This window comes from Pipistrellus hanaki, assembly GCF_964339955.1.
Source record: "Pipistrellus hanaki genome assembly, chromosome: 2".
NCBI classification, from domain to species: Eukaryota; Metazoa; Chordata; class Mammalia; order Chiroptera; family Vespertilionidae; genus Pipistrellus; species Pipistrellus hanaki.
Window position 1 is genome coordinate 8,480,248 of NC_140504.1, and position 15,262 is coordinate 8,495,509.

At 46.5% G+C, this 15,262-nt stretch overlaps 1 protein-coding gene across 4 annotated transcripts in view; it reads left to right on the plus strand.

Moving 5' to 3' along the window:
- Positions 1–15,262, plus strand: part of DIP2A (disco interacting protein 2 homolog A) — a 75,677-nt gene that overhangs the window by 50,823 nt on the left and 9,592 nt on the right. For all 4 annotated transcript variants that reach the window (XM_084872225.1, XM_084872227.1, XM_084872226.1 and 1 more), the window contains 14 exons: positions 1,148–1,284; positions 1,736–1,816; positions 2,222–2,349; positions 4,979–5,093; positions 5,888–6,089; positions 7,505–7,614; positions 7,694–7,774; positions 7,894–8,017; positions 10,371–10,492; positions 10,661–10,772; positions 11,875–11,984; positions 12,477–12,607; positions 13,668–13,836; positions 14,510–14,680. In XM_084872225.1, coding sequence (XP_084728351.1) covers positions 1,148–1,284; positions 1,736–1,816; positions 2,222–2,349; positions 4,979–5,093; positions 5,888–6,089; positions 7,505–7,614; positions 7,694–7,774; positions 7,894–8,017; positions 10,371–10,492; positions 10,661–10,772; positions 11,875–11,984; positions 12,477–12,607; positions 13,668–13,836; positions 14,510–14,680 — 1,793 coding nt within the window. The remainder of the gene's footprint in view (positions 1–1,147; positions 1,285–1,735; positions 1,817–2,221; positions 2,350–4,978; positions 5,094–5,887; positions 6,090–7,504; positions 7,615–7,693; positions 7,775–7,893; positions 8,018–10,370; positions 10,493–10,660; positions 10,773–11,874; positions 11,985–12,476; positions 12,608–13,667; positions 13,837–14,509; positions 14,681–15,262) is intronic.

Below are 15,262 nucleotides of genomic sequence, written 5' to 3' on the forward strand. Positions count from 1 at the left end.
GTCTTAGTGATTTTTGTCCGAATGAAAGAATAAGGGACTTTCATAGTAATGTTTGTTTTTTATGGGTAAAACATGGACCAGGATGGACTGTATGCACAGTTTTCCCCTAGGTGTGTGAGTATGCACAGAGCCAGAACAGTTGAAGATTGATTGACTTGTTGAGGGCTGATGGTGTTTGCTTTTAGCAGATGTATAACTTCACTGTGTTAATCCTGGGTTTGCATTGACCATGATATGAAGTGGATTTTGTCCTTTTGTGTCTTTTTGTATTAAATTGGAGTGTCTGTCATCACGTGAGTGTCTTGAGTGTGAACTGAGAGCTACCTGTCCAGCAAGATATGTGAATGCCACTCCTTTAGTGAATGTCCTCAACATTCTCTCTGCTGAGGCTTTGACGGGTTTGTGCACAAACGGAATTAAATGACTGTTGCCCTCCTGTAACCTTTCCTTGCTTACATCTTTGAAGATGAGAATACTTTGGAAAAAAAATCAAGAAGGGCCGAAGGAAGGACAAGGCCCAGGCTATTTAATTCATGCTGAGTGCCCGGGTTTTGTTTGATGGACCACTTCGATTTTGCTCTGTTGTTGGAGGCTGTTTCTGGATGCTTGCTGTGTGGCAGGGCTGGGGGCCTGGGCCACAGTGACCACACAGGCAAGGTCCCTATGCCGAGGGGCAGGCAGGAGCATCAGGAAAGTGTGTTGCTTATGAAAACAGAGAAGGAGGATTGGGCTGGGGAAGGGGTCACACTGAGGCCTGTGTGACAGGATGAGCACTGGTACAAGTGGGGTCCGTCAGGCTTTGGAGCAGGAGCGAGCCTCTGAGCAAACGTACAAGATGGTGCCTGTTGGCAGCCAGGTCAGCTGACATCTCATGTGGGGCCAGGAGAGTCATGCAGAGCCTGTGTGTCTGCTTATCCCAGGGAGATTGCACTGCTGTTCTATTGCCTCATCTTGGAGTGTATTAAATGTAAAGTCACGAGCAAATGGAATGTATATGACACCTGTCAGAAAGCTTGTTGCTAGAACATACTACATCTGTAATAGTGTGTTTCCATAGCTATAGACATGGCAAAAATACATCCTTGTGGATGATCCACTTCAATGTATTTATGCTTTTGAGGTTTTCTTTTTCTTTTTCTTTTTGTAGCTAATATATGTGTTGTGAAGATAGATGGTGCCCCGTATCTTTGTAAAACTGATGAAGTTGGAGAAATTTGTGTTGACTCCAATGCTACAGGCACAGCGTATTATGGACTACTTGGGATCACCAAGAATGTCTTTGAGGTTTGTACTTCATGTTGAAGTTAAGTTCTGAGAGCATCCATGGGGCACAGTGGATGGTGGTCCGACCTCCTTGGCACCTGCTCTGCTGGGTTAGCTCAAGGGAGTTGAGGCTGCCCAAGCAAGCCAGTGCTCTGTATGCTAGAGTTGTTGGGGTGCCAACTGAGTGCCCATTTTTCTGGGCCAGGCACTGGGAGCAGTGGGAGGAGAGGATAAAGCAGGAACAAAGCCTGTGCACAGGGGCCAGAGGAGGATCTCCTCAGCCAGCAGGACTCTGGTCCTGGGGTAGCCTCTTCCCCTTTGGAAACATGGGTGACAGCCCCATCTGAGGAACTACCCCCTGGCTGTCAGGCACTGTGAGTGCCGAGCTCTCCCACCTGCCTGCCGACTCCTGGCCGGTTGGTTGATTATCTGTGGACCATAGTCTGACTGTTCCCCTCTCCACTCTATGCAGACTGTCCCGGTCACTGCAGGAGGAGCACCCGTCTCGGACAGGCCTTTCACCAGGACTGGGCTGCTGGGTTTCATCGGCCCTGTGAGTAGTCACACCGCCAGGACCAGGGTCCTCCATGTGCTCACCTCTCAGGAGGGTATGCTGCCAGTATACAGTGGGCATCTAGAGTGTGCACAGGACAGACAGCCCAAAACATCAGGATGCCAACTTTGGGAACCCTGCTGATGTCCTGTAGCATTCTTTCAAACTTCACCCACAACTGTATTCTTATCTCTGGCCTTTCTCCTGCCAACTCTGTCCCTGAATTCCCCTCTGCCCCAATCTGAGCCCACTGGTCTGTAGGGCCCCTTCATCCCACAGTTGGCTTGCCCCGAGTTTCATCTGTCATCGTGTAAGGGACATGATGGTCCCATCTCCTTGTAGCAGGGCCTGACTCATAGGACCTGCTTGTGTGCCCTGAGTCCTGACCAGCTTCCTTGCCTTCAGGATAACCTGGTCTTCATTGTGGGCAAGCTGGATGGGCTGATGGTGGTCGGAGTTCGCAGACACAATGCGGATGACGTCGTGGCCACTGCGCTGGCGGTGGAGCCCATGAAGTTTGTCTACAGAGGCAGGTGATGCGCTGCGGGTCCCTGTGTTACGGTTTTAGATCTTTTTCCACTTAAGGTTGGAGAAGTCTGTTTACAGTGGAAAAAAGCCCAATGATTTGAACAAGTGAACCTAAAAATTCTTGTTTGTTAGAGAAAACTCAAAAAGGAAAGGATGGTACTTGCAGCATGGATAGCAGAGTTACTGTCCTTGCTGTCCCCAGAGCTCACGCTGTCCTTTAAAACAATATGATCTGAATGTATAACTGGCACAGGGACCACCCCAGCACCACAGAGGGAGCCATGTGCATGACCTCACAGATGTAAATTGGAACCATGTACCATGTTCTCTGCAGCCAGCAGACGCCAGTTCCTTTTCTCCTAAATTTTAGCAAGACATATAGAAACCCTACCTTGCTCCTGGGATACAATCAGTCCAACCTTCTGAATGTGTTAGGGCAAGACTTTAAAGATTTTCATCTCCATTGAGCAAATGAATGGACCTCTGGCCTACCCCCAGTGGCTGGGGGCAAGGAGGGGAAGCCCTGTCCAGTTCCTGAGCTCTTGGTCCCTTCTCCTAGTTGATCCACCAAGCAGGCTGTATTTAAAATTTTTATCATTCTTAGGAAGTGCTTTTATTATTCAAACTAGGGTGCCTGTGAACCTGGCCAGATCCTGTCTTTGAATATACCTTAAAGAAATCATTAGTGAATTCTGCCAAATGGTGGGTCAGCATGGGCTGCTGGCCTTCCCCCAGGAAAAAGTGATGGGTGTGGGATAACTGCCCAGGAGAGACAGCAGGGCAGTCCTGTAGGTGCATGCAGCCTAGAGTGTCCCAGAATATCACTACCTGTCCTCGCAGTGGAAACCAGGGACACTGCTGGTACAAGAGTCCATGGGGTAACATCAGGGTAGTCATACCTCTCCTAGGGTGTATTATAGAGACTGAATTCTTTCATGGCCACCAGAACCTGACTGTGCCTAGAAGCAAAGTCCCCGTTGTGAGCAGGTACCCTATGATGCAGTGCCAGCCTGGGTGATAGGCTGGGGTGTGGGGTGATTACTCTGCAGGTAGGCAGCATAGTCTGCCTGTCCCCATCAGGGAAGAGCTTGAGGACCACAACCATTTTGAAATAGAACAATAACTGATTGAATGTGTGTGCCACTGGGATATTAATAACATGAAATGAGATCAAGAAACCATAACAGTTGTTTACACAAAGAACATAATAGATGGAATAAATAGTAGGATAGATGCAGCTAGAGAAAGAATTGATAAGCTGGAAAGTCAAATTGAGGAACTACTCTTAAGGTAAAGAAATGGAAAGTTTTAAAGAAAAATTTAAAGAGATGGGGAGAAGAAAAGAAGAAGGGCTGGCAATCCAGGTATCACACTTGGGAGAGGAGGAGGAGTGATTGCAAAGCAAGTGGCTAGAGTGCTCTCTAGTAGGGCCCTAACTAGTAGGGCCCCTATGGCGGATTTGGCAATGTCTCCTCAGCTGACACAGGACCAGGCAGAGAGTACTGGGGCTGGTGAAGGAGGATGACAGTGCAGTAATGTTTTTTAAGTTTTTAAAAGGAACTTTTAGACTGGATTTTGAATTTATCCGATTGTCACTTAATTGTGCAGTTGGAATAAAAATATTCATGGGTCTGTAAATTTTAGAAGTTTGCTTGCCAAAAGATCCTTTTTGTGAAAATACTCTCAGATGAGGTACTAAGAAATATTTAGGAAATGCTACAAAAATGTATAAAAGTAAGGAAAATTTGCCCTGGCTGGTGTGGCTCACTTGGTTGGAGCATTGTCCTGTGCACCAAAAGGTGGCAGGTTCGATTCCTGATCAGGACACATACCCAGATTGTGGGTTTGATCCCTGGTCAGGGCACATGCAGGAGGAAACCAATCGATGTTTCTCACATCAGTGTTTCTCCCTCTCTCTCCCCCTAAATCCTTTCTCTAAAATCAATAAAAAAAAGAAAGTAAGAAAAATTTAATACTGGGTAAATTTTGTTATATAAAAAACCATGTGTGTATGTGTGTGTGCTCAAGCACACATGTACATGTATGCACACTAGCCAAAGGAGAGAATGAGAAGTTATGTCTATAAAGGCCCCAAATTAGAACCTTAGACATGCATGATGGTTTGATGGAGAGACCAGCATCTTGCCTTATAGGAAAAAGTATATAATCTCAAGTTTAAAAGAAGAAAAAGGCGATTCAGAGAAAATATGTTGAATTCTTGAAGTAAAATGGGAGAAACAGGTCCAGTAAACACAAGCAAATTAATTCAGTGAGATAGATTTAATCTGTTAGATGAAAAATACAAATCATAGAATTTATAGACAAAGATTTTTGCACAAAGAATTTATCATGTTAATAACATCACAATTAAGGAAAAACACCTGATGGTTTTGATTTGTACCAGAGTCCTCCCTATTTTGGTGAATTTTCAGTCATATTTGAGGAAATTAGTGACTGGTTACTTTTTAAATTCTCAACAAGGAAATTAAAGACTGGCTACTTTTTTAAACCCACTGTTGGATTGATTCTACGATAAACTAGCACTTCTGCATAGGCCTTTCAAGAGAGAAGAGGTGTCTGCACCCCTCTGGCATCCTTTGCTGGATGGTAATTTCTCTCCTTGTCCTCTCCCAGAATCGCTGTGTTCTCCGTGAGAGTACTGCATGACGACCGGATTGTGCTTGTGGCCGAGCAGCGGCCGGATGCTTCCGAGGAGGACAGCTTCCAGTGGATGAGCCGCGTGCTGCAGGTGGGTGTGGAGTCACACTCCTTCTGCCTGTCTTTTGCTGTGCTGATTCAAGGATTTTTTTAATTTATTGATCTTCTTTCTCCCACACTAAATGACTCAAATAGAATCCCTCCTTCACCTTAGGCCACTCCACCCACCCTGTAATCACAGAACCGCAGTCTGCGCATTGCCTCTAAAACTGAGATTTTTTGAGAGCAGCTGAAGATGTTTTTCAATTCTTTTTGCCCACAGGGCATATCCACTTGGGGGAGACTAATCAAGTCACCGTGTTTAAAGTCACTTTAAATAGACACTCTCTGTGGGGCTGTGCCACCAACCTGATTCTAGTTTGCTTGAGTTCGTTTGTTTTATTTTACTTTTTGTTGTTTTTAGTGTTTTGTATGTAAAATATAAGTGTGGTTCCAAAGTAAAATCTAAAGCAAAGTATATTCAGAGGAGTTCAGCTTCTGCCCTCGCTTGTTCACTCCTCCCATAGGAGGTCATTTAACATGTCTTTTGGCCTGTAAGTGGTTACAGGTTATGGACATGTATATAGACACATTTTGTGTCTATTTGTGTATGTGCACGCATGCATGTGTTAAATGATAGAAAGTGTACATGCATCCATCTTGTTTTCTCATTTAACAAAATGTCCTGACGTCACTCTGTCTTCTTGACCTTTGGGTTGTAATGTCCTCACCCAGTGCATTGTCCAGCCTTCCTAGCCGCCTTCAGTTGGTCAGCATGTGCTCCAACATCACTATGCAGTGTGTCGGGTCTCAGAAGTCCTTCCTGTTCTGTATCCTCCCTTCCAGGCCATTGACAGCATCCACCAGGTGGGCGTGTACTGTCTGGCCCTGGTTCCTGCCAACACCTTGCCCAAGGCTCCTCTTGGAGGGGTTCACGTCTCTGAAGCCAAGCAGCGCTTTCTGGAGGGGATGCTGCACCCGTGCAATGTGCTAATGTGTCCACACACCTGTGTCACCAACCTTCCCAAACCTCGCCAGAAACAGCCAGGTTAGTTGTGCATAACAGCCTTAAAATGGGTGGCGGCCACAATCATGGTTAAATGGCGCAACCAGTTAGGGGTAAAAGCCAGAGTGAGTAGCATACCAGGCCAATCCACAGCTTCTCCCTTCTTAGAACTGAGTCATATAGGAGAAAACTTGACTATGTCACCAGCATATGGCTTCCTCCAGCCTATTAGAACCCATCTCAATGGCTAAATTCGAGCCTGGCCTCTTAGCTTTGGATGGCGAGGCAATGGCTCCTGGGGAGTAGAAATCCTGCCCAAGCCCAAACCGGTTTGGCTCAGTGGTAGAGCGTCGGTCTGCGGACTGAGGGGTCCCAGGTTCGATTCCTGTCAAGGGCATGTGCATTGGTTGCGGGCACATCCCCGGTTGGGGGTGTGCAGGAGGCGGCTGGTCGATGTTTCTCTCTCATCGACATTTCTAGTTCTCTATTTCTCTCCCTTCCTCCTTGTGGAAAGTCAAAATATATTAAAAAAAAAAAAAAAAAAAAAAAAAAAAAAAAAAAAAGAAATCCTGCCCAAGAGTAGACTTGGAGCTCAGGGGCTTAAAAAGCCTATTTCAGTCACCATAGTGGGCAGCCACGCCAAGCCAGGCAGGACAGGGACATGCTTGCTCCTCCCCTCGACTTTGTGACTCACCACACCCACAGGTTGATGAGACCTGGGAAATCTCAATAAATACTCAATTTTCCTTCCCTGGTTTAACTATTATATACAGTGCTTCATTCATTCTTTTGGTTATGTGAATTTTTAGTAAATGCTGGCTTTTTTTTATTATTATTGAACACTAAAATATCATTAAATAAAATATATTTAATTAGGAAGGTGTAATTTCCTACATAAAATATAGTAAAACATGTATGTTTTATACATAAAATATAGTAAAACAATGAAATAATTCAGAGTTTAGCTGTGGCTGAGGTCAAATCATATCCCTCAGATATGTGCCATATTGTAAATTTCTCAGTCTGGCATTGCTTATATTTAAAGAGAATTCTCTTCTATTTGTCATTTAGTATAAACCTTGTAGCTGGTTTCCTGAACATCTACACTGAGTGGCCAGATTATTATGATCTCTGAATGCATAATAATCTGGTCACTCAGTGTATATCCTATATAATTTACATGCAAATTGTCCCCTCAACCAGGAGTTCGACCAGCAGGAAGGCCAGCCAACCACCCATGTCCTTTCTCCCTGGCCACTCAGTGTGTGTGTGTGTGTGTGTGTGCGCACACACACACACACACACACACATACACACTGAATGGCCAGATTATTATGGGTTCAGAGATTATAATAATCTGGCCATTCAGTGTATATCATAGTGAAGAGTTGAATACCTAAATCAAATAAAAAGTGTGGCATGTCAGTAGAAGTCATCAGCATCTTCCTGTTTTCTAGAGGTTGGACCAGCTTCTATGATTGTTGGGAATCTGGTTGCTGGGAAAAGAATTGCACAGGCCTCCGGGCGGGAGCTGGCCCACCTGGAAGATAGCGACCAGGCCAGGAAGGTAACGGGCCAGTGCCTGGGAGGGTGAGGAGGGCACCTCTTGTGAGACTGCGGAGGATTGAGTTGGCCTCTCTGCGCAGTTCCTGTTCCTGCCCGATGTGCTGCAGTGGCGGGCCCACACCACTCCTGACCACCCGCTCTTTTTGCTGCTGAATGCCAAGGTGAGGTTGGCTCGGCTGCCCTTGTGGGGGCCAGTGGAGCGTGCATGGTGTATACTGAGGTACCTGTGGGCAAACCCTCTCCTCCCTAATTCAGTATGACTCAATATTGGCTTTCCTAGGGCACGGTGACGAGCACTGCAACCTGTGTCCAGCTGCACCGAAAGGCTGAAAGGGTGGCTGCTGCTCTGACGGAGAAGGCAAGACTGAGCATTGGGGACCATGTGGCTTTGGTCTACCCCCCAGGTAAGCACATTGAGACCTCCCAAAACTCACCTGGATCCCTCCTCCACTAACATCCACATCTGTTGGGTCTTTTCACATGGGACAGTCCCAGTGGTGCTGATATCATGATCACCTTTCCCACGGACTGTTGCAGGGACTCTGGTGGGCTCCTGGCTGCAGTCCTACACCACTGCAATCATAACAGTCCAGCTTCTGAGGATTAATCTTGTGTCTTAGTTGTTAGTTAGCTTCTTCATACGTCCGTATTCCCTTGTCAATAATTGTAATCTGTTGTGATTAGACTCAGACTTTTTTTAATAGTATAGCCTTTATTATCTTTCTGCTTTTTATCTGACTGGTCTTTTCCTGTTTCTTCCCTATATTTTGTTATTATAAAGCAAGCGCCCTTGTCACCACAAGCCAAGTCAAGAAATAGATCTTTGCTAAGTACCCAGAAGTCCCTTTGCCTTCCTGTCCCAGCCAGTCTCCTCTATCCTCCCAAAAGTAGCCTCTGTCCAGACTTCTGGAGTCTCCATTCTTCTATTTGTTTATAGTTTGATTACTAGACTTTCTTGCTGTTTTTGTCCAGGTGCCTAAAGGATTTTTTTCCTTTTGTTAAAGTCCAGAATATAGTCTTAATATTAGTTGTTATGGGACAATAATCTCATGTATAAGGAAGGTATTTTTAAATAGGCAGCTTCATTTTTTTTTAACTTTAAGAAAATTTTCTGAAACCACTTTTTTCTTCTATTTTTTCTCTTCCCTTGCTTTGATCTTCCTGTCATCCTCCTCTGTTTATGTGTTGATCTTTTTCTTCAGTAGTTGTTGAGATGTTTCTGTTTCTTACTAAATTTCTTTTTGTTTTAACAGTCCCCTCCCTTCCTGTTACTGAGGCTTTGTCTGTTGTCTTTGTTTGCTCTTGTGCTCCTTCTACTTTTATCTTCATTTTTTTAAATTATTTTTCATAACTTCTAGTTCTTTCCTCATTTCTGATTTTTTTCTAATTCTTATTTCTGTTATTTTATTTCTTATATCATCTTAACGTATTTTAGCTCATTTTAAAATAGACGATTACGGTTTATGTCTGCTGTCTGTCTGTCTATATAAGTTTGTGGAAATGTAACCTAATGTGGTGGCCAGCTTTCTGAGGTCTCCTGACCATGTCCCTTCCTCTCCCCAATCTTATTGTCATCTGTCACCTTTTCTCCTTCTTATCTTGTCTCTACATCTCAATGTGCCCTTCACTTCTAGCTGTGTCTCTGCCTTGAAGGGCCCTGCCTGCTGTTGGGTTGATTGCAGGGACAGCAGGAGCTATGCTAGCTCACCAAATGAGTTTTGGCTGATACCTTTTGTGTTCAATTTGATGATGTGTTTGTGGCATGTTGGCAGCATGACCATGCTGGGTGGGAGAACGCTCAGATGTGTTAGAACTGCTGTGTGCTGGCTCTCAGTGTGGCTCTCACTTTATCCTCCCATCCATCGATAAGCACAGAGCAGATGGGTGGTCCTATGGCAGCAATAGCTGTTGGAACCAGCCTGGTCTGGCCTGGTGGGTGGGCTTAGCCTCTGCTAATTGCTATGCTGAGCTGCCCCTAACCCACTGGTCACATTCCTAGTTACTGGTGGAGCCTTGGGATTTGCAATCTGGTGAAACGTACAAACTGGGTTAAGTGTGGCATATTTATCTTGACTCTGGAATTGAAACAGCCTGAGGATACCAGGTGGGGGCCTTGTCTGACTTGAGGGCAGCAACTAGAAAGGCATCCAGGGTGTGGGGCACAGGTGTCCTCAAGTTTGATTGAGTTTAAGAGGAAAAAATGGGTTTTAAATGTATTATAGTATGAGTCCCCATGAGTGTTAAATTATGGGAAATTTGAAACAAAGAAAAGATGAAGAAACAGTATGGTGTTGTGTGTTGCACCATGTGGTTAGGAGCAATGCAGGGACATCCTAGCCTTTCCCCAGGGGCGTGGACTTCCCTGTAGATTTGCAGCAAGGAGGTACAGGGCCTCTATGTGTGCTGCTCTGGCTCCTATGTTCTCGTGTCTTCTCTCGTGGACAGTTTAGCTCTCAAAAGTCTTTATGGTCCTCGCTCACAGGGATGGTGGTCAGAGCTGGCTGTTCTAGTAGGCCCAGGCTGCACCCACACTCCTCCCTGGCCCCCAGGGTCTGTGGGGAATCTACCTGTAGTAGAGATAGCTTCTGTCCCTCTCTAACAACATTGCGTTCGATAAATGTTTCACTAGTTGGGGTAGAAGCAGCTTTACTAGGTAAAACACATTGTGTTCCTGTGTCCTTTTCGCCGTTCCATGGCACTAAACACAGTGCACTGCAATCAACCCCACGCTGATCCTCTGACCACGTGTCTCCCCAGGGGTGGATCTCATTGCTGCCTTCTACGGTTGCCTATACTGCGGTTGTGTGCCTGTCACTGTACGCCCCCCACATCCCCAGAACCTCGCCACAACACTTCCCACTGTCAAGATGATCGTGGAGGTGAGTGTGTGTGGTGGCCCCACAGGGAGACCTGATCGTGGGCCTGGGTGCTGGTCGGACAAAGGGTTTCCTCTCCTTCCAGGGTCTGGCTATTTCTTCAGGGCCCCACAAAGGGGTTTACTCCCAGGCGTCATGTCTCATTGCACCTTTGATCCCTGTGCTCTGCAGGTTAGCAAGTCTGCATGCGTCCTCACCACGCAGGCCATTATGCGACTGCTCAAGTCCAAGGAAGCAGCAGCCACTGTAGACGTCCGGACCTGGCCCACCATTCTAGACACAGGTACCTGTCTTCAGCACCTTTGACATGCCTACGGGTCCCCACCAGGACAAACCCTCTTTCCTTTCATTGTTGCAGGGTTTGCATTGTTGTCACCCAAAATACGTTAGATAAGAACCGCTGAAGTAAATGGTGGGGAGGCTGCCAAAAGGAGCCTGCTGACTGGTTCCCAGGAGCCCATGTCCACCTACTAAAGTTGGACACAGGATGAAGGGTGACATGAAGCATAGCTCACATCATGGCAGGGTCTCTACTGCCAGGGAGAAGAAGATCCTTGCCCAAGGCCTGTGTGTCTGTGGCCTGCAGCTCATGCCACTGCCTCTCATGCCTACATAGCAGTTAACAATTGTGGGGACATGGTTAGCCCCGCAGTATGTGTGCATGCACATGCACGCCCCAACACACACCTATTCTTCACCCCTGTTATTGGTGAGTGCTGCCTAACCCCATGAAAATGAGAAGGGCTGATAACCTCTGTCACTCTGCCTTGGTCCGTCGGGTCAGCCTAAGGCTCAGAGTATCATCTCTGTATCTTATTAAGACACCACAAATGAGCAGCACCGCAACTGCTCCTTTGGTGACGAGGTACTCAGCCACATGAATGCCAGGCAATGAGCAGACAGGAGTCCTTTTGACCCAATCATACTTATGTCCTTTTATGCTCCATGGCCCCACATTTGATAGGAGGTCAGGATCTGTGTTGTCTGTGACCACCTGCTTGATACCCATCGAAAGGCATGGGAGCATGTCTATGATGCTCTCACTGTTTTTGTTGATCCTGGCTCAGCCCAGATTCTGTGACCTGTGCACTCCTCTGACCTTTTCATGGTGATCAGAGGACTTCCCTGTAGCTCTTATGGCCTATGTCCTCTCTTCCATACCCACCTCGCCCACTGTTCCTGTCCCATAGCATCAGTACTTGGTAGGTCCATGCCATTTGACCTGTCCTTGAAAGTTAAAATAAGCTTTCCCACTCAAATACACAGCCTGCTTTCCTGTAGCCCAATGTCTGTTCTGAACATGCTCTCCAGGACTCCCTGGAAGAAATGGTCTCATCTCTCCTGGTGAGGGCCTGAATAGTGTTAACAGGCGTCTCCATTAACAGATGACATACCGAAAAAGAAGGTGGCTAATGTGTTCAGGCCTCCCTCCCCGGATGTGCTGGCCTATCTGGACTTCAGCGTGTCAACCACAGGGATCTTAGCAGGTGTGAAGGTGGGTCCTTTGATCGTAATTCCCACTGCTCCAGCCCCTTGACACAGGGGTGAGTAGAAAGGGTGTTAGGTTCGGGTGTGTACAGTCCCTTCTCACACAGAGCCTGAGGCAACAGTGTTGTTCCTTAAAGTTTGTGTTTAATGCCAGCAAACTCCAAAGTTGGATTAACCTGAGAGTAACACATATTTTGATGTTTTGTGGTAATATCTGAACTTCAGATTTATGGCTGACTTGCCTTGAGGAAAGTGGCTTTGATGAGTCCATATCCTTACCAGGAGCCAAGCACTTCATGAAAATTCTTTATTATCCTGAAATCTCATGTAGACGATTTCTCATGTGCCATTTCTCAAGTATTATTTGACTTATGTGGGGTTATGAGCCAGTCATCCTTTAAGGAGGTAAATGTGTCTGGCCACTGTGGACAGTAGATACTGTTTTTAATTCCTTTCTTCCTGCACGTCACTGAACAGACCTTGTATTTTACCCCCTAAGATGTCACATGCAGCCACAAGTGCCTTGTGCCGCTCCATAAAGCTGCAGTGTGAGCTGTATCCTTCGAGGCAGATCGCCATCTGCCTTGATCCCTACTGTGGCCTTGGCTTTGCCCTGTGGTGCCTGTGCAGGTGAGTGGAAGTATAGTGTGCAGGTGAGTGTGCAGATAGGGTATGCATGAAGGTGAATATAGAGAGAGAGCAGATAATATGCAGGTGAGTGGAGGTAAAGGGTGTAAGTGAGTGTAGATAAAGATTATGAATGAGTGTGCAGATAGATTGTGCCATTGAGTGTTCAGGTAGTGTATACAGGTAACTGTGCAAGTAAGGAGGTGAAGAGTACAGGTGAGTGTGCAGGTTAATGCAGGTAGAGGTGCATGCAGGAAGAATGTGCTAATAAGTTTGCAGGTAGAGTGTGCAGGTGAGTGAAGGAAGAGTGCAGGTAAGGTGTATGGTTGCGTGCAGGTAGAGTGTACAGGTGAGTGGAGGAAGAATGTACAGGTGAGTGGAGGAAGAATGTACAGGTGAGTGGAGGAAGTGTGTGCAGGTAAGGTGTACGGTTGAGTGGAGGAAGGGTGTGCAGGTGAGTGGAGGAAGAGTGTGCAGGTGAGTGGAGGAAGAGTGTGCAGGTAAGTGTGGAGATGAGTGGAGGAAGTATGCTGGTGAGTGAAGGTACCTCTGCTGCTGCATCCACATGCTTGATTGAAATTGTATGTAGTTCTTTAGAACTTTAGCATTCTAAGATGCATTTTTGAGGCCAGTAAGTCAAAGATACACATGTGAGTGGGTTTGTTTGGGGGTGTGTTTGAGTATGGATCTGAAATTGAGTAAAAGAGTAAAAATACATTAAAAGCAAACAAACAAACAAGCAAACAAACAAACATTACCCATTACTAGTAATTGAGAAACTACTTAACTCTATCAAATACTAGGAAGTATGGACAGGTCTTTAGAATTAAAATACTGAGTTCCCAGCCAGCAGACCCTGACTCTAACTGTGACTCTAAGTCCTTATGAAGTTCTAAAGGGACACAAGAACTCCCTGTGTATTATGCCCCTCCCCCTAAAGTGTGTTTTTTCACCAAAACTCTGTCTGTACATTAAGGTGCAGGGAGGCAAGGTACCTGGGGTGTGTAGATGACGCACCTGGACAGAGGGGCTAACGCTGACTTGACCCTTTATGGCCCCACAGTGTCTACTCTGGACACCAGTCCGTGCTGGTGCCCCCGCTGGAGCTGGAGAGCAATGTGTCCCTGTGGCTGTCAGCTGTAAGCCAGTACAAGGCCCGCGTTACCTTCTGCTCCTACTCGGTGATGGAGATGTGCACCAAGGGCTTGGGCGCACAGACAGGTGTCCTCAGGGTGAGTGTGTCAGTGCCTAGGCCTGCTTGTGACCTACTGTCTTCATCCCTTTTTAGGAGGTGCCCAAACCAGGGGTTTCTAGGTTGGTTCTAAACCAGGTCATTGGAATATAAAAAAAGACTCCCAACACAGTTTCAAGCAGTTGGGGAAACAGAGAAAACCCTTACCAGGCACCAAGTCACGCTGGCTCTGTCTCCCTTCTTCCTGGCACCCACCCTGATGGGAGCTCTTTACTTACCCCTCACCCCCACCCCCCACACACACCTCTGCAGTAGGTAGTTGCTCTATCCACACACCCATGTGGCAGAATACGAGTGTGGGGTGGGCAGTCATGTGGGGTTGGCTTGCGCAGGTACATGGTGGGGGCGTGGGGGAGCATGTGGAGGGGGCAGGTCTGATCCAAGCTCTGGGCGCATCTTGGAGGTGTCAGGGTCCCCGAGGATCTGGGACAGGACGTGGGAGAGTCCCGTGGAGCTATGGCCAGATGAACTGCAGGACTGGCTGGTGTGGATGTGGAGCAGATGGGTACCATCTGGCGCTTCCATACTTAAGAATTCTGTAGAATGAGACCACAGCAGAGGAGGTGGGGTGTATGTTCAGGTCACACATGGGTCCCCTCAGGAGCTTCCTAAAGGAGTGCTCAGGGCCTGTCTTACCCTGCTCCTCCCCACAGATGAAGGGGGTGAACCTGTCGTGTGTGCGCACGTGCATGGTGGTCGCCGAGGAGCGGCCTCGGATCGCGCTGACACAGTCCTTCTCCAAGCTGTTCAAGGACCTGGGCCTACCCGCTCGCGCCGTGAGCACCACGTTCGGGTGCAGGGTCAACGTGGCCATCTGCCTCCAGGTAAGGTGGCTGGGCTGGGCATCCAAGATGGGCAGCTTTTAATTGTCGCTTTTCCTTGTTGTGCTGGCTACATTCATTTCTCATGCTCTGAGCCTTTAATGTTTCATTTCCAGTTTATTTTGGAGAACTGTGAGGGTTCTATTTTTAAAAGATAATCTCTTCATGAACAAGGCTTATTTGGGGGGAAAAAATTGTTTTTGAACAGACTATTTCTTATCTGGAAGAATCTCACTAAGTTGGATAAAATATGCATTTAATTTTTTACAATATTGTTTTAAGACATCTAGTAATTTTAAATTGAAAATTATTGTGATCATTTGTATTACCTGTAATTCATATTTGAGACATCAAGGTATTTTATTTAAGGTATTGACATGAAGTTTTAGAAATTGAACAGCTAAAACTGCAGTGCTGTTTACTGCTTCTTCAGGTGACTCTGGTTATTTTCCAGATTTTTACTAGTATCTCAATTTCACTCTTTCTAAAAATATACTAAATGTCTGCTCACCCACGTAGAAAAGACTTATTAGAGGAAAAGGCAGCTTTGGAACCAGAGCAGGGCCCCGGTAGAGCAGTCTCTTG